A 19121-nucleotide genomic window follows, 5' to 3' on the forward strand; every position below is an offset into this window, starting at 1 on the left:
GCCCTTTCCACGGGCCGGTGGCGCTCCCCGCCAAAGGGCAGCACCGGCCTCCGCCCCCGGCCCTGCGGCAGGCCGGCTCGGCCGCCGGGCCGCAGGAGCCCACGTGACCCGCGGCGCGGGCCACCGCCTCCGCCGCGCCCAGGCCCCGCCTCCCCGACGTCTCACCGCCCTCTGACTGTCGGAACGTTCCGCCTCTTTCCACGTTCGCTAATTGGCCGGCCCGGCGGGCCGCGCCCCCCCCCCGCCACGCCCCCGGATTCATGGGGAACGCGGTTGGAGGCGGGGCCTGGGCCGAAGGGGCGGGGTGAGAAGGTTCCGCGCGGGTAAAGGGGCTGCCTGGAGCGCGATCCCAGCGTTCTGCTGTTGCACGCCGCCTCGCCTGCCCGGCTCGCGACCTGCCCCTCCCCCGCCCGCCGCCGTCTCCCGGGAAACGGGCCGCGATAGCCCGCTGACCCGAAGCTGGTTTCATGGCAGCCGCGAAGAAAGCAGTTTTGGGGCCATTGGTGGGGGCAGTGGACCAGGGCACCAGCTCCACGCGCTTTTTGGTGAGCCCAGGGTGACATTTGAGGAGGCGCTGAGCCGGGGCGGGCGCCCGTGGACCTCGGGGCTGGCTGTCGCGTCCCCATCCCGCGCCTCCCCCGACCCCGGGCCCCAGTCGCTAGGCAGGGGGTGGAGGCCAAGGCCCCCGGAGCGGGACCCGCCACGCTGGAGCTGCCCTCCGTGGGCCTGGGGGACCTCGGCCTCTCGCGACCCCCGTGGCCGAGTTGAGCAGCCCCGGCCTCGGTGGTGGAGCCGAATCACCTACTCATAGGGGGACCCCACCCCCAAAGGGAGCTGGGACTCGCCAAGCATCCGTAAGAGCGGCCCGCCTGTAGCCAGGGACAGGTGGCCACATTGACCGCTACTGCGGTCTTCCCCAGGAGCATTTGGCCTGCGGGGCGCAGGACGTCCTTGGATGGGGCAAAAGCTGTGTCACGGCTTTGGTAGCCTAACACGGCGTCCTTTGGAGCCGTAGAACGAATATAGTATTAGCGTGACGATGCGCTGTCATCCTCTCCCACACAAATTGCAGAAGGTGGAAGGCCGGCATGGTGGGGTGGGGGGCGGTGCTGAACACGTTAGGAAGAAGTCACGCTACTGTGTTTTTACCGGCATCTTTATTCGATTCCGAAGACTCGCAAATTTCAGCTCGGATGCTTTGCCCGTCACAAACAGATGATTGTTTTCTCCGTGCTTCACAACTTAAAGTGACAGGAAAATGCTGTTCCTCTTTTTATTTACCGTGTCTGAGAGCAGTTTTATCACAACGGAGTGCTATTTAAGGGACTCTGCTTATTAATGCCGTGTGCAATTAAGAAACTTGCTCTTAAAGCGATCTAGCACCGAGTTTGGTAAGATGACTTAAAAGTAACTTAAATAAACGCTTGTTGGTCAAGAACTTATGCTTTCGGTGGACATTTGGCTCACTTAGCAGGTTGATGTAAATACTGAATGATTATTTAGCTCTTCACTGACTTCAAATCATTTTTTCGTGCATTATTCTGTATGTATATGTATGTGGGCGTATACTACATGTATTCATTGTCTATACAGTAAGTACATGTCTTCCAAGTTCTGCTTAACTGGCCACTTGACTAAAACCTGCATTTGTGCCTGCATTTTGATACTTGTCTCTCTTGTCTGAACTGAAAAGCTTTCTGTCCACTTGTAGTTTGAATCCTATTTCATGACTTAGCCAGGTTTGAGCTGCCAAGCTCAAACCACCGTCTCTTACATTGCTTATCTTTAGATCACCCCGGGCAGGTTTCACTTTGTCCTATTCTCATATAAATGTTTGTAAAGGAATCCTGAATCATAAGTAAGGTAGTCTGCCTAACTGGATTTGATTAATCTATAAAACACACAATCATCATTGCCATCTTCCCAAATTAAGAAAGGCCATTGAAGACCTGTGTCCTGACTGACTGTGGGTTGATTTTGGAAATCCTGTTCAAGAATTGTCCACACAAGTGCCTGCAGGAGCCAGCCAGGTAGAAGGTGGAGAGCCGACTCAGGCCAAGGGGACAGCCTAGAGCCAAGCGGCACCACAAGCCCAGTGTTGCCAGATCTTCAAATTCTTTAAGAAATGTTGATCGTCTTGAGTTTGCAGTGAAATCTCATTATTCTTTAACGTTGGCCAGCTACTTCTTTAGGCATTGTGGGGGCCACACTGAACGGGGCGACTGTTCTCAAGTTGATACAGCTTCTCCCCGCTGTGAACGTGGGTAAAGTATTTGATGTTTCATTTCACTATTATTACTCATGTCCTTACCTTATTCAGTTCGGTATGCCTTCCCTTTTAGGAACCAGCCTTACTGTGCTTCTCTTTCTTTTGTCTCTTCACTGTTGCTGTCCCTGTAGCCCGACAGGCTTCTTTACCTACTGCGGGCTGTTCCTGGTCCCTTGGAGTCTGTTGCCCAAGGGGCATCTTTCTGCATTGGTGGGGGAAGAATTAATTGACTTCATATTATCGCAATCATTTGTGTGCGTGACATGAATCATTCAGTTGTGTGACATGAACGTCACAAGCCTGCTGACCCTGGGTTGTGTTTTCTGAGCTCTGGTGTAGTATGGTCTCATTGAGTAAGCTGAGGTGCAAATTCAGAAGATTCCCATCCTGCGCATAGAGTGATGTGTAAAAGTTGATCGGCCAAGTTTGCCGCTTCTTGAGAAACAACTATGAAAGATGCTTCGCGGGTCGACAAAAGACTTCCGGATCATGCGTGAAGTCGAACAAAACTTAGGAATGGTTTAACAGTCAACTTCTCCTTCAGATACAAGGAAAGAGGTTGCTAAACCACTCCCTGCAAGATGCAGATAATAGATTTGCTGAATAAGTGCTTCGATCACAAGGTAATTCCCAAGGGTTCTAGTCATTTTGTTCCACGTTGTAATTATGACTCACAAATAATTGCTTACCTTCTCAGGGAAGAATACAATAAGAGCTGTCATAAGGAACCTTATCAAGTTAAAGGTATTGGAGTAATTTCCTGATCAGTGTTCGTTAGATTTGCATATCTCATTCAACTTTCACGAGACCAATAACCTCTCCAAGCTTTTTTCTTCCTTTTCCTGTACTAACCATTGTTAACTTTCTCCCCTAATGGACACAACATTTCGAGATGCATGTTCTTTCCTCTGAGGGAATCGTCTCCTCCCCCGTCCCTAGATCTGCTTCTTGAAATTCAACTCTGCCTCCAAATAGTGCCTCAGATGCCATCTCTTAGCAGGTCTTCCTCAAACCCTTAGAATTTCTACCTCTTCCTATAGTGCTTTTCTTATACATCTATTAATAGCTCTGATCACCTGATTTGTATTATAATTGTATACCTGCTGTACTTCAGAGCTGGGACCTCCTTTTAGGTCCTGTTGGTCTCTGTGTTGCTTAAAACATCTTGGTCTGGGGGTACCCGGGTGGCTTAGTCGGTTAAGTGTCCGACTCTTGACTTTGGCTCAGGTCTCACGGTGAGATCAGCATGGAGTCTGCTTGGGATTCTGACTCCCTCTCTCTCTGCCCCTCCCCTGCTTGCTCTTTATCTCTCTCTCTCTCTCTCTCTCTCTCTCTCTCTCTCTCTCTCTTTCTCTCTCAAAATAAATAAAAATAAACTTAAAAAAAATCTTGGTCCATGCAACAGATGAACATGTGTTTGTTTGTTTTTTGAACACGTGTTTTGTCTACAGGGAGCACTTTATACATGTTGATTCCATAGATTTTTATTTCCCTTTAGTAGGTCAACTGAATTTTGATTATGGCTAGCTCTTTTGCCTTGTCCCAAAAATATCTTAAAACTTCCTGACTTGGGTGTGTTTCATTACTTAATTTCTTATATTTTAGTTTAGTTTAGTTTAGTTTATTTATTTTAACGTTTATTTATTTTTGAGACAGAGAGAGACAGAGTATGAACAGGGGAGGGGCAGAGAGAGAGGGAGACACAGAATCGGAAACAGGCTCCAGGCTCTGAGCTGTCAGCCCAGAGCCCGACGCGGGGCTCGAACTCATGGACCCTGAGATCATGACCTGAGCTGAAGTCAGACGCTTAACCGACTGAGCCACCCAGGCGCCAGTTTCTTATATTTTAGTAGACAGTTTGAGAACATGTTCATTTCTTCGTCTAGTTGCCAAAGAGTTCACCCTGGGACCCTATGCATATGCTTTGTACTGAAGGGAAACGTTCATACTTGTCTGATAGGAAAGTGAACTGGGGTTGGCACATGATTACTCAGATTACAGAATAGGAACTTCTTGGAAAGAGAATCAGTGTAACAGGTTTTAAGAAGGGGCCATTTCTTTATAAAACCAAAGTTTCGGCTTAAACAGTCAACTTCCCTCTTTATTTGGTAACTTTGTTTTTCCCCATTAAGTTGACAGTTACGAAAAGCAAAGACTTGGACCGCGTTACCACTTGAAATGTGTCGGATGCTGCAGGGGAGGATTTTTCCAGCTTTATCTCATTTAACCCACACAGCTTACCTCAATTGGTAAGCTCCTTTCCACAGGTCATCGGACCATGCTGAGGACCGTGCCCAAGGTCACGGTAACTGGTGGAACTAGGATTCAAGGCCGGGTCTGTCGCGTGCGCCCAGAAGCCTGCCCTAAATCGTGCCCTAGGCTCCCCGGCTGCCTGAAGCCCTGTGAAGGGAAGAGGAGAGGCTGGGGAAAGGCCTCTTACCCGCTTCTCAGGTGTCAGTTCTGATTATAATCACAGATGAATCTTCACCCAGGAAAACATATGCACACACTGGTTTCGCAATATGTAAAAAAAACAAACAGAAAACGTTGCCTTTGAATAAGTCCTGGTTTTGATCGCCCTGTGACTCAGATCCAGCGGGTCCTGGGCTGGACCCAGGTGTAGTCACGGTGGATGACGGTTTCGCAACCGCCGTGTTCCAATAGCCAGCATCTCCAAAGAATGACTAGAATTGTAGTTCGGTGCTTGTTTTGACGGGAAGCACTGCCTTGGCCCCAGCGGCCTCATCCTTAGAGATCTCATAAGGCTTAGGGACGGATTTCCGCTTTCTTCCCTTCATGTATTTATTCGACGCCTATTTATTAAGCGCCCATCAGGGGCCAGGGACTAATGCACCGTAAACGCAGTAAAACTGATGCGGCTCTTAGGCAGAATGAGGCCACCATTGTGATAACTACGGTTGTGTTATTTTTGTGCTTTCTTCTTTTCCACCAAGTTGGCTCATTTTCTCGCCCGTCACCTTACACAGATGGCAAGAAGACGGTCCCCTCACGGTGCTGCCGCCCTGTCTTGTCTCTCACAAACATCATGTGTGAAGAGCTCACCCTCCCCCCAAGCCTAACACAGCATCTGGCACGTGTTAGGCGCTCATTACATGACTACGTACCCGAGCCCTTCAGAGGCGTTGACTAGAACTTTGCGATCGGAAGACTAGGGAGGTTAATTCGCGGAGTCTTGGACAAAGTCCTCAGGGGGCACCTAGCGCCGTATCAGATATATGTATGTGCTATTTCATGTGGCCTCATTTTTTAAGGAAAATATAATGCCCTTGGCCATGTTTTCCTTCTCTGGCTTGTTGGAACATGCCACTATGCCTTTTGTGGTTCGGTTCGCCATATGTTTGTAGCCGGGGCTTTTGTTTTAGGTCACTCCAATCTATATAGCATCACCGAGTTCTAGAGAGGGAGTTCTCATTCCTGAAAACTGTTTTATTCAAGCTGAGTGCGGTGTCGAAGCGCAGGCTAGCGGGGGAAGTCACGTGGGAGGGAAGTGAATGCGCATGTTTCTCGTGGGCTGGTCGAATTACAGGATGAGTGAGCAGAGGTAAGTGAATTCAGCTTAGGACGCTAAGGGACAGTTTCTTAGTGAGGACGGCGTGTGGTCCGTCTCCCGTTCTCCGTCTTCGAAGACAGAGAAGGCATGCACTGTTTTAGAAAGGCCTTACATAGGAAAAAAAAACAAAGTCATTTCCCATGTTTCTTCAGTTTTTAAACCATCCCTCTCCTCCGGAGCGGGCATTGAGTTGTGAATTAGGCTTCGTGAGGTCATGACCTGAGCTGAAATTGGACGCTTAACCGACTGAGCCACCCAGGCACCCCTGTCTTTTTTATTTATTTATTTATTTATTTATTTTTTGAGAGAGAGAAAGCCAGCAGGGAAGAGGGGCAGAAGGAAAGAGAGAAAGAATCTTAAGCAGGCTCCACAGTCAGCACAGAGCCCCACTGCGGGGCTCGATCCCGCAACCCTGGGATCATGACCTGAGCTGAAATCAAGAGTCGGACGCTCAACCGACGGAGCCCCCCGGGCACCCCACTAATCTCGCACGTTCCCTCCCTTTTTCAGTTTGTAACTGGCCTGCCCGCAAAACAGAATCTGGAACAGATGCCTGATTTGGGCTTAGAGATGACTATAGCGCTGGGAGCTCTGAATCCTAACTATCACTGGCCAGTTGTGCCGGTGGCTGCCGGTGGTGGTAACGGTAATAAAAATAGCAGTCATGGCAGGGACAGCAGTGGTCACACGTATGGGACGCCTACGGTGCGCCTGCCCTGTGTGAAATACTTCCTATAAATTCTTTTATTTAATCCTTTTACAGATGGAAAAGTTGAGGTTCAGAAAAGTTCAAGTCCCGCAGCTGACTTGGACAGGACCGGAGCTTGACCCCCACCCCCAGCTCTGTGCTCCCCGGGCCTGTGCGGTTTGACTCCATGATACACGAAGTGTGACCTCCTCATCTGCCTTACTGGCCAACACAGGATTCTGAGAACAGATCTCTTCCTCTCTCTCTTTTTTTTTTTAAGAGTTTTGTGGTTTTTTTTTTTTAAGTTTACTTATTTATTTTTTAGACAGAGAGACACAAGCAGGGGAGGGACAGACACAGAATCCGAAGCAGGCTCCAGGCTCCGAGCTGTCAGCACGGAGCCCGACGTGGGGCTCGAGCCCACGAACGGTGACATCATGACCTGAGCTGAAGTTGGACGGTCAACTGACTGAGCCCCCCAGGCACCCCTCTTTTTTTCTTTTTCATTAAAATATAACTGACATGTAACGGAGTGTAAGTTTAAGACGTACAGGGTGTTGCTTGATACATTTATGTATGATAATACGATTACCCCTGGTAGCATTAATACCTCGTTTACGTCACATAATTGTCATTTCTTTTTTGCGGTGGGAACAATTAAGATCTAGCCTCTTGGCTGTTTATAGTACAGTATTCTTGGCTAGAATCACTGCTGTGCATTAGATCCCCAGAACTTCTCTATCTACTAGTTCCAAGTTTCTAACCTGAACAGATCTCTTTCTTTCAGCTTCCGACCTCAAATATAAGCAACGGCCCGCTGGGCGTCTTTACGCATGTGCCCCAGTAACACCCCAACAACACATGATTGAAGATGAACTCTGCCATCTCCTTAACCCCCTTCTGTGCCACCACTGCTGTTCCCACCGTATCCTTGGTCTGGTAAACACTGTCTTGGCTGGCCTGTCACCTGTCATCTGTGAGCGTTCCTCCTTTTTCTTTACTCCTCTCCATCCAAGCCCTTGTCGCATCTAATTGCTTATATCCTAATTAGATCTCTCTCAGCAGCGCACTTCATCTCTTTCAGTCCCCCCTGCTGCTGGCCCTCTGACTGGAGCCCTCACTTGTCTCCCCTGGAGACCACTGGATCCCCTTGCATTCCCCGGGTCCCCACAGACACCTGGCAGCTGCTCTCCTTCAGCCTGGCCTCCCCTCCGCTCCCTGCCGCTCACACACTCCCTTCTAGGCAACCTGAAGTCCCAGTGGAGAAGTTCCCTCTTCTTCTTTTTTTTTTTTTTCAACGTTTATTTATTTCTGGGACAGAGAGAGACAGAGCATGAACGGGCGAGGGGCAGAGAGAGAGGGAGACACAGAATCGGAAACAGGCTCCAGGCTCCGAGCCATCAGCCCAGAGCCCGACGCGGGGCTCGAACTCCCGGACCGCGAGATCGTGACCTGGCTGAAGTCGGACGCTTAACCGACTGCGCCACCCAGGCGCCCCAGAGAAGTTCCCTCTCCTGATAGCCCCTCTCAGACCCCCACTAGTCTGAGTTTGATGGCCTTTCTCCTTTTATGTCCTAAAACTTTGTATTTCCTGCCACTTAATGAAGGATGAAAAAAAATCATAAGTGGTATCAGCATGATTTTGTATTGGAAAAGCACTGAATCAGCATTTAGAAAACCTAGAGTTTAGCCCTGTTTGTCAGTATTATCCAACTTCTTGGAGCTCCCTTTGTGAATACTAGAGTATCATATTATATATTTCAGTTTGTGTTGTGTTGTCCTGCGTTTTTTGCCTTGGAGCTCCATTGGTTAGCTCTTTTCTGGATAGGTCCAAATCTGGAAGCTGGAGGCGATAAAATGTGAAATCTAAAGTCAGCGTGGCCCAGGGGCTCAGCTGGAGCCCCTTGCCAGCTGCCTGAAGCTGCCTCCTTCCCAGCTTCTGAAGGGCCCCGGAGATGCAAGGAGCACATTCTGGAAAGGCTGGCCCATGGGATCTCGAGGATCTCTTCCAGGAACCAGGGACTCTTTGTGCCTTCAAATACTACTTTTAATTAATTTTCTTAAGGAGAGCCTTCGATTCTGTGCTGTTGTGCACCTGGAGGTTTTTTTTAAATGTTTATTTTTGAGAGAGAGAGGACACGAGCAGGGGAAGGGCAGAGAGAGAGAGAGAGAGAGAGAAGGAGGAGGAGACAGAGAATCCCAAGCAGGCTCCGAGCTGTCAGCGAAGAGCCCAACGTGGGGCTCGAACCTGTGAACCGTGAGATTATGACTTGAGCTGAAGACGCTTAACTGACTGAGCCACCCAGGCACCCCTGTGCATCTGAAGTTTTAACTGACTTTTAAATTTGGTGAATTTCAAATTTGAAAGGGGAGAAAAAGAGGTGAGGAGCATCTGTAATTCTGGGGTCTTTCTTCTTTGCCATCTAATGAGTTTTAAATGACCATGCTTGACCTTTTGTGAAACAAACTATATAGCCACTGCCATCTTGAGTTGACCATGGCTTTTGAAATCTACTGGAAAAGATCAGACGAGCATTCTGGCTACTGGGCCTTGTGTTCTCTTATAGTGTTAGTAACCCTCCGGGCAGAAAGTATTGTGGAAACATCATTAGCCTTCTTTGTACATTTGTCCATCTGCAGACAAACGGACAGTCTTAATTAAAACTGGGGGGCACCTGGGTGGCTCAGTCGGTTAAGTGTCAGATTTCAGCTCAGGTCATGATCTCACGGTCCGTGAGTTCGAGCCCCGCATCGGGCTCTGTGCTGACAGCTAAGAGCCTGGAGCCATCTTCAGATTCTGTGTCTCCCCCCTCTCTGCCCCTCCCTCGCTCATGCTCTGTCTCTCTCTCTCTCTCTCTCTCTCAAAAATGAATAAACGTTAAAAAAATTTTTTAAAAACTCTTCACATGAACCTAGATGTATGAGAAAAACAGTAGTCCAGAACTTCACTCCCCTGTCCAATAGCCACTAGCAACACGTGGCAATTGACCACTTTCAGTGTGGTCACTTTCAGTCCAAATTGAGATGGACCGTAAGTATAAGATATATACCAGATTTCAGAGACTTCTAAAAATAACAGATCTCCTTAATAGTTTCTGTATTGATCACATGTCAGAATGCTAACTTTTTAGACACAGTGGCTTAAATACAATGTTATTCAAACTAATCTCACTTGCCTCTTTTTACTGTTTTTTTTTTTTTTCAAAGAAATTAAATTTCATGGGGCACCTGGGTGGCTCAGTCAGTTAAGCGTCCGACTTCGGCTCAGGTCATGATCTCACAGCCCGTGGGTTCGAGCCCCGCGTCGGGCTCCGTGCTGACAGTTCAGTGCCTGGAGCCTGCTTTGGATTCCGGGTCTCCCTCTCTCTCTCTGCCCCTCCCCTGCTCATGCTCTGACATTCTCTCTCCCTCAAAAATAAATAAACATTAAAAAAAAATTTTTTTTTATTTAAATTTCTACAAGTGGTTTGTATGATATTTCGGTTGGACAGTGCAACCCTAAGAAAGTTGAAGATTCTACAAATACTAAACCTAGAAAGTGTCCCACAGACGTGGAAGTGTTTCCCAGGGTCACATCTAAAGGTGGTCTCCATATTCTTTTTTTTTTTTTTTTAATTTTTTTTTTCAATGTTTATTTATTTTTGGGACAGAGAGAGACAGAGCATGAACGGGAGAGGGGCAGAGAGAGAGGGAGACACAGAATCGGAAACAGGCTCCAGGCTCCGAGCCATCAGCCCAGAGCCCGACGCGGGGCTCGAACTCACGGAGTGCGAGATCGTGACCTGGCTGAAGTCGGACGCTCAACCGACTGCGCCACCCAGGCGCCCCTAAAGGTGGTCTCCATATTCTGCACAGGTTCAGGGCTCGGAAGACGTAGGGAAGGCCGGGCTCCATCCTGTTAGGTCCAAATGCGGTGTGATCACCGGCATCACGGTCTAGTAAGTCAGATGGAATTTACCAAAATTCTCCCCTTTTCTGTGCCTTTTCCAAAGGTCTCCAAATCCGTTATTAGTGTGGGGGCCCCAAAGTCAGCCTAGTTAAAACTAGTAGGTGTTGGAACAAGGATCTCACTCCATTCAGAGCCCCATAGGCACCGTGTCTCTTAACCCCTAATCCTTTGGGGATTTGGAAGTAGACCCTGGGAGCAGTAGTAAGATGCATAAAAATAATAAAACTGTGGTTTCCTATTAGAGTTTTAACCATTTGTCGTTTGGTTTTAATAATTTGCTCCTAATAAGGACCTGACGGACCAAAACCTTTAAGACATTCAACAAATATTTATTGAGCATCAGCCCTATGGTAGGCACTGTTCTCGGCCCTAGAGATATTCCAACAAATCACACCCGACAAATGGATGGAACATCCTCAAAGTATACCCTAAGGCTAAGTTGTAAATCAGAGGGGGTGTCCTTTAGGATTCTGTGACATGCCTTTTATTTATGACGCGCCGAGTTAACCTTTGACTAAAAAGATATTTTATCTCTTCACAGGACTTGAGAATATATAGCTTTTTGCTTTCGTTATATTTATCTTTTCCTCCCCAAAGGGGAGGTAGTGTGCTCGGGAGAGAGGGCAGCAGCGACTCCTGGTGCGTTTCCTCTTCCTTTCCCTTTCTTAGACTGCAGTGAGCAGGTAATTTTCTCCCACAGGAAACCCAGGCATGGAAACGCTTACCTAATTGGATGTAACTCTACTGCTGTAATTACAGTGATTCCGGAAGTCGAGTTTAATTAAAATAGGAATCCTTACTCTGAAAGACTAAGTACTTTGGTACTCAAGTGGAGGTGCACGCAGGTGAAAATACAGAGGAGAAAGGATTACCAGGGGTTTTTTTAAGTATTGTTTTAGTAGTATCAAAATTGTGGAGGATCGTATGGCACTCCTTTGGTAGCTTTGGTCCATTGGTCTTCACGGTTTGCACCAAGGGTCATCAGTTCACGGCAGGTATGTCACAGAGAGCACTCAGCCGGTTGGGTGTGGGGATGCACTTCTCCCCTGTTGACTGATACACAGCTCTGTTTACCTTTGTAAGAGCTAGATTCATGGGGGCACCTCCCTTCAAAGGAACCGACGCAGTGCCGTTCCCTGCCTGGCTCTCTATGACTCTTTGTGTCTCCACATCCAAGATGGAAGCAGAATGGAAGCTTGTGCCATCACCATCAGCATTTTGCCAGCTCTCTTTTCTTTTTGGTTTTCCCATTCTCTCTCTTTCTTTTTAATTTTATTGTTTATTTTTTAAAATTTATATCCAAGTTAGTTAGCATACAGTGCAACAATGATTTCAGGAGTAGATTCCTTCGTGCCCCTTCCCCATTTAGCCCATCCCCCTACGTATACATATATGTACCGCATCTTCTTTATCCGTTCATCCATCGATGGACGTTTGGGCTCTTTCCATACTTTGGCTACTGTTGCTAGTGCTGCTATAAACACTGGGGTGCACGTGTCCCTTCGAAACAGCACGCCTGTATCCCTTGGATAAATACCTAGTAGTGCGATTGCTGGGTCGTAGGGTAGTTCTAATTTTAGTTTTTTGAGGAACCTCCATACTGTTTTCCAGAGTGGCTGCACCAGCTTGCATTCCCATCCCATTCCCTGTTGAGATCCATACTATTAACTGGTTGATGTGTGAAAATTTTTTTTTCAACGTTTATTTATTTTTGGGACAGAGAGAGAGAGACCGAGCATGAACGGGGGAGGGGCAGAGAGAGAGGGAGACACAGAATCGGAAACAGGCTCCAGGCTCTGAGCCATCAGCCCAGAGCCCGACGCGGGGCTCGAACTCACGGACCGCGAGATCGTGACCTGGCTGAAGTCGGACGCTTAACCGACTGCGCCACCCAGGCGCCCCTGTGAAATTTTTTTAAAGACGAAGGAGTTGCCTCTTTAGCTTCACCTTCACTAGATTTCTCTTTATCTTGATTCTATCTGAAGAGAAGGTAGCACATCTCCTGCGGCATTTCACGCGATTAGACTTTTCCTGTCAGCGACTAGGAACTTTGGCGGCTGAATAGCTTTAAACATCTTTGCTCTCTACCTGCCTTTTCACCCTAACATTGCGATATGTTTTTCAGGTCTTCAATTCAAAAACAGCTGAACTACTTAGTCATCATCAAGTGGAAATAAAACAAGAGTTTCCAAGAGAAGGGTATGTTTCCTGATTTAATATGTAAAGATACCTCCTGTTTATTACTCTATCTCACCTTACGTGCCTTTGTAAAGTTAACTTGACCAAGTCCCTTGGTGGCTCGGCAAAAATGTGTGGGAGATTGATGGCTTAGGAATCCCGTGACGGAAAAGGAAGGGATAATCAGGTAGTAAGGCAGAGGAGTATTAAATATCAGAAAGTCCACACTGACCTTGAAGTCCTTTAGTTCTGTGTCTCCATCACTGCCAAACCACTGCTTGGCTGATTTGAGTGCAAGGGCTTTTTCCTTAAGTAAAGATACCTGTTGCTTAAAAAAGCATTCACATATCTTGTCATGAGAGTCATCCTTCTTGGGAAGAACTTGCATATGTGGTAGTGGTGATTAAATAGAATGTTAAGTATATTATTGAAAATTTAATGATGTTTACGATACAACCAGTGGGAAAAACTGCATGGCAGTTTCTTACAAAGTCAGCCCTGTATCTGTAGCATTGCACTCTTAGGAATCCGTCCAAGAGAACTGAAAGCATATGGCCATAGAAAGACATACATGAGTGTTTATAGCAGCTTTATTCATAATAGCCTAAACTGGAAACAACCCAAATGTCTGTCATCAGTAGAATGAGTAACAGTGAAATACCATTCAGCAATTTTGAAAAAGTGAACTGATGCATGCAACAACATGGTTGAGTCTTACTGATCTCATGGAAAGCGCAAGAAGCTGGACACCAAGGAGCACATGTACAGGGCTGTGTCTGAAATTTAAGCAGAGGCTAAAGAAAGTAATCTAAGATGATAGAAATCAAAAACTGGTTGCCTGTGGAGTTTGTGATTGACTTGAAACAGGCATGAAAGACGTCTCAGGAGTGATAGAAATATTTTATATCTTGACTGGGGTGTTGGTTAGATGGGTACATATATTTGCTAAAACTCAACAAATTGTGCGCTTTTGATCTGTTTATTTTACTTTCAAGTTTACTTTCAATTTAAGAAAGACAAAAACTGATGTCTTACGAAATGTTAGCGTTTTCTTTCCATGAAAAAATGTGCTCCTCCATTTTAGAGAATTTCTTTACCAATAAAAGATATTGATATAGGACCAGCATTAGAATGACTGTCCACAGGCCTAATCCCAGTGCAATTTGGAGAGAGAGCGCCTGGGTCATGGAGGGACAGAAGTTAGAAATATGTGGAAGGAGCTTAGGTTTTAGAACAAATTTAGAAACAGAACTCAAAGCTCAGGACAGCCAGGCAGGCTGCAGGAAGGCAAAGAAGGCTTCCAGATTGTGGGCTAGGATTTTGTAAGCTTGGGCCCTTTCTACTCGTGGTTTTCCTCAACTGGCGTTTGTGTTTTCCACATTTCTCTTCCTTGTCATTTATTATGTCCCTTTCATCTTTCTGAGGTCCTCGTACTTTACCATAATGGCGCAGGGATTGGGTCTGAAAACTGGAATCAGTCACTTGCCTACATGAAATAATTACTGGAAGAAATTGAAATTTTTTCCCCTAAATTTTAACAAAATATTTTGGGAGAAAATGGCAAAAGACATTAGTTTACTTATTTGGCTTTTCAGAATTCCTTTTGCTTCATAAATAAATAAGTATATAGACAAATAAATAAGTAGATAAATCCATCCATCCATCCCAAGAGTAATACACACACACATATATATATATATATATATATATATATATATATATATATCTGTATTTCTCAGTCTACTTAGAAATAGCTAGTGACAAGTGAAACATGCAGATAGTTTGTCAAAACTCATCAAAGCCACAGGATATAACAAATTGGGAAACTAATTTCTTGCTGGATTTGAAAAAAATATGTAAACGCAGGTAGAATATGTGCCATTTGTGGACTGTGATTACTTGCCTTCTTCCAAATGGTTAATTACTATGCGAAGGATAATAAAAATGTAAGGGAACTAGGCTTTTGTTGAAATCATTTCTTTAGAATATTGGCTGTGCTTTGCTTTGCTCATCTAATTTTTTTTTTTTGATTCGTGCACCAGCCACACCCTCATAAGTGCACATTTCTAGACAAATAAATTATACTCGTGTTGCTTTGTTGTGGACTAACCAAATACATTCTTTTGTTCAAAGATGGGTGGAACAAGACCCAAAGGAAATTCTGCAGTCTGTCTATGAGTGTATAGAGAAAACATGTGAGAAACTTGGACAGCTCAATATTGACATTTCCAACATAAAAGGTATTTTTAATAGACTCTTTTTCTCCGTGCATGATTATCTCCATCAAGTTCATTCGTTCATTCACTGCATGATCGAGTGCCTGTGCCGTAGCAAGTATTTCTGTGAGAACTGAGGACGGGACCGTAAATGGGAAGATTAGGTCCCCGTTCGCAGGAAGCTTTTATTTCGGCGGGTGTGAGACCAACAGTAAGAACACACCGATACACGCTGATTTCAGATACTGATCAGTCGGATGCAGAAACTAAAACTGCGTGGTATGGTGGGGCGTGCCTAGACAAGCTTACCTTAGGTTGGATGGCTAGAGAAGGGCTCTCTGAGGAGGTGACAGTTTTGCTGAGGTCTCAAAAGCCAAAAGGGGGCAATCGTGCAAATATCTGGGAGAAGAGAGTTTCAGGAAAAGGAAACCGCGTGTGCAAAGGTCCTGGGGTGGGAATAAGTTTGGCATATTCCTGGATCAGGAAAACACCAGCATGTCTAAAGGGGAGGAGAAGAAGGATGAGGGCGGGGGTGGATAAGGGGTTTCAGTAGGAGCCGAAATCAGGGAAGTGGCTAGGGCCACCAGCTGCAGGAAGGTTTTAAGCAAGGCGACGGGATTATGACAGGATCTGACTTGAAGTTTATTTTTTTTTATTTATATATGAAATTTATTGTCAAATTGGTTTCCATACAACACCCAGTGCTCATCCCAAAAGGTGCCCTCCTCAATACCCATCACCCACCCTCTCCTCCCTCCTGACTTGAAGTTTAAAGACAACTTCCTGACTGCGGTGTGGAGCTGTGTGTGGGGTGGACGGTAAAGGTATGAGTGTAGACACAGGGAGACCAATGCTGCTGTGGAAGTCTTGAGACAGAGGATGGTGACCGGACAGTGGCAGCAGTGGAGGCGAAGTGAAGGGGCAGAACTTGCTGATAGATTGGATGTCAGGGTAGTAGGGACAGTAGCGCTGTCCGGGGAAGTGATGGGCCGGAGACGATGCTTGGGTTTTTTGCTGGAGCTCCTAGATCTGTCGGGGAACAGCTTGGGGGAGCGGTATTGGAAATCAAAACATTTCACTTCCAGAATCTCCCTGAAATCAGTGACAGAGGTAGATTATTACAGATCTCTATTAATTCCAGGCAGTGTTCATAGACCATCCATCTCCGTTTGCGTTTGCGTCATTCATTCCAGGAGAAAACAATCACCCGCTTATCAACGATTGATAATGCTAGCCTGAAGGGTGGAAACATCACTCGGTGATGGTCGTCTCTTTACAGTTTAAAAATTTCAGGTTCATCATTCAAGGGCCATGTTTTTCTGTTTTAGGTAATTTGACTCTAGATAAGGGTAACCATCAATTGGTAGTGGTGGTTTCTTGATTCACATCCTGTCGACTCTGAGATTTACCAACACCCAATCAATCAATTTACTTATTGGTTTAGGTGGAGATACTGGGGAGAAAGTTGCATTTTTTTTTCAACCTTTCCTCCATGTGTGTCCATAAAACTTACCCTAACAAGACTAAACCTAGGGGTGCCTGCGTGGCTCAGTCGGTTGAACGTCTGACTCTTGATTTCTGCTCAGGTCATGATCTCACGGTTGGTCATGAGATCGAGCCCCTAGTTGGGCTCTGCGCTGGGTGTAGAGCCTGCTTCAGATTCTCTCTCTGTCCCTCTGCCCCTCACCCACTCACGCATCTGTGTTCTGTATCTTTAAAAAACAAAAGGGGGGGGGGGACGAGAGACTAAACATAATCAAAACCATTCGTTCAGCAGACTCACGTGCGAGGAATGCCAGGGCAACAGTGGAGTACAAATAGGGTCGTGCGGCTAACAGCCAAGTGAGGGAAACAGGTGTCAATGCCATCACACCTTAGTGGAGTATCGTACCCTCATTTCGTCCCTGTGTCTCTGTGGACATGCCTCAGACTTCATTTTTTCTTTTTTAATGGTTATTTTTATTTTCGAGAGAGAGAATGAGTGACACCGCGAGCAGAGAGGGAGACAGTATCGCTGTCAGTGCAGAGCCCAAATGCAGGGCTCGAACCCATGAACCGTGAGATCATGACCTGAGCCCAAGTCGGATGCTTAACCGACTGAGCCACCCGGGCGCCCCTCAGACTTCTTTTAGAGCTGCATTCACCAGGTTTTAGATGAGTTGTGTATCAAAGTGACAGCCGGTTGTCTCCTTGAACTGTCCTCGCAGCTTTTGCAGTGTGAACAACCTACACGTGTAAGAGGCATTCGGTAGTGCACCCATTACTAAGATATCCATTACTGAAGATGCGTAAGATCTAGGTGGCTTATAAAGCCATGTTCAGGATGTGGATTCCAGGGTGGTCAGCCTTGGTTTTGACCTCATTCTATCTCCCTTATCGGTCAGGTAGGCTGCAGTGTGTTGGCCTTCTGGACCGTGAGACTCGGAGAGCGTTCCTTTCCCTCTGGCTTTTGTGATATCTGTGAAAGTGACACACAACTCCAGTCGAAGTGACGTGTCTTCCCCTGGCCCTAATGCGGCTCTCTGTTCTACACTCCTCCGTGGCTCACCACTGGCAAACCCATACCTGAGCCAAAGTGACCCAGCACTTCCTTCTCAACAAACACCGGCGGGTGAGCTAGGTAGATGATGTTCCACAACCCCCTCCATACCAGGCCACTTGTGCTAATGTTTTTTCCCCAGGTAGTTTGTTGAACTATGTAGAACTCTAGATCTCACAACGCTCGTGCTCCAAAGGATTTTCCGTCACCTAAAGCTAGCTACAAGTGAGGGGAAAGGACTTACTGGAAGTCCTGTAGCTACATAGCAGCAGATCACATTAACATTTATTTATTTTTGAGACAGAGAGAGACAGAGCATGAACGAGGGAGGGTCAGAGAGAGAGGGAGACACAGAATCCGAAACAGGCTCCAGGCTCTGAGCGGTCAGCACAGAGCCTGACGCGGGGCTTGAACTCACGGATGGGACCGCGAGATCATGACCTGAGCCGAAGTCAGACGCTCAACCGACTGAGCCACCCAGGCGCCCCTCAGCAGATCACATTAAAATAAAGCACAGCTCCCCTGTCTTCTGGGCCAGTGCTCTTTTTCGTGAGCCACGCTGATAACCTCATACACCGCTTCACCGTTTGGTTCCGGTGTGGCCAATAAATCAGTTTTTGCAGCTGCAGGGCGATTTATTTGTAGTCTTCACCCGGTAGTCGTTAAGGCTGGTTGTATTTCTTTTGCAAACTCCAGTTTGATCGGTGTTATCTGTCATCTGCCAGAAAGTTCATTGATTTCAGGTCCGTATGAGCAATGTCTCCAAGATGAACCTTCACTCTGTAGCTGGACAGCACGCGTGGCCCCACGCAGGTACATAGGCTGCTTCTTTCCTTCTTAGGGAGTCTTAGCCCTGTTTGCCTGTTACTGGACTGAAGGAGCGACGAAGCATAAAAACTCAAAGTACTGGTTACGCTCATCCTCCTGTGATAGAAGCAAAGCATGACATACGCCACTTTCAAAGCCGAGAGCATAGGGCTGCCTGGCTAGGATCATGAGTTTGAGCCTCCTACTGAGTATAGAGATTACTTAATCTTTTTAAAAAAAATCTGAGAGCATAAAATTTTCAGCACTTAAATTCTCTTGTATCAAAAGTAATTGCCACACTGTTAGGGAAGGGGACCCCCCCCCATACCCACTGCCTCACCCTGCCAAACATACCCACACGCATTTCCGTCTTCCGTCAGACTCCTACTCTCAGGGGTCTCTCGGGGGGCTCAGCAAGGCACCTCGTTGTCCCAAAGAGATACCCAGCCACGGCTGCCTCTCATTTCCCGTTGTTACGACATCCCTGAAGCACACATCTTCCAGAGACTGTTTTTCTTTGAAGCTTTGTCCCTCCTCCCACCTGGCAAATTTAGTAGCCTTCCTCCGGGACTCTTATTTTTCGCTACGTGTAGTGTCCGGGTTTTTTTTTTTTTTTTCCCTGAACATGTTCCAATTATAAATTATGATGTTATTTTTATTAATTTTTATAACCGGGCTCTAGGCCAGTGGGGCTTGAACTCACGACCCCAAGACTAAGAGTCGCAGACTCTACCGAACGAGCCAGTCATGCACCCCTGACTTTATTTTTAAATAAGGACACATGCCATCCATAATTCCACCAACAACAATTACAACATCCGGTAGTATTTCCAAAGGCTTTTTCTAAGTATATTTTCCTAACAGCGATTATAACTTTCCGCAGGCAGTGTTAAGCAAAATTGAA

At 46.6% G+C, this 19121-nt stretch overlaps 1 protein-coding gene across 7 annotated transcripts in view; it reads left to right on the forward strand.

Annotated features, from left to right (window-relative positions):
* The first annotated feature begins 326 nt into the window (after positions 1–326).
* GK (glycerol kinase) overlaps positions 327–19121 on the forward strand; it is a 79160-nt gene continuing 60365 nt past the window's right edge. For 2 of the 7 annotated variants that reach the window (XM_040468931.1, XM_040468937.1), the window contains exons 1-3: positions 328–545; positions 12603–12676; positions 14789–14895. In XM_040468931.1, the coding sequence (XP_040324865.1) occupies positions 468–545; positions 12603–12676; positions 14789–14895 (259 nt within the window). In that variant the 5' untranslated portion in view covers positions 328–467. Of the gene's footprint in view, positions 546–12602; positions 12677–14788; positions 14896–19121 lie in introns of all 7 variants that reach the window. The other 5 variants (XM_040468933.1, XM_040468934.1, XM_040468932.1 and 2 more) reach the window with 4 other exon arrangements.

This window comes from Herpailurus yagouaroundi, unplaced genomic scaffold (assembly GCF_014898765.1).
Source record: "Herpailurus yagouaroundi ecotype Mexico unplaced genomic scaffold, PumYag 67793, whole genome shotgun sequence".
NCBI lineage: Eukaryota > Metazoa > Chordata > Mammalia > Carnivora > Felidae > Herpailurus > Herpailurus yagouaroundi.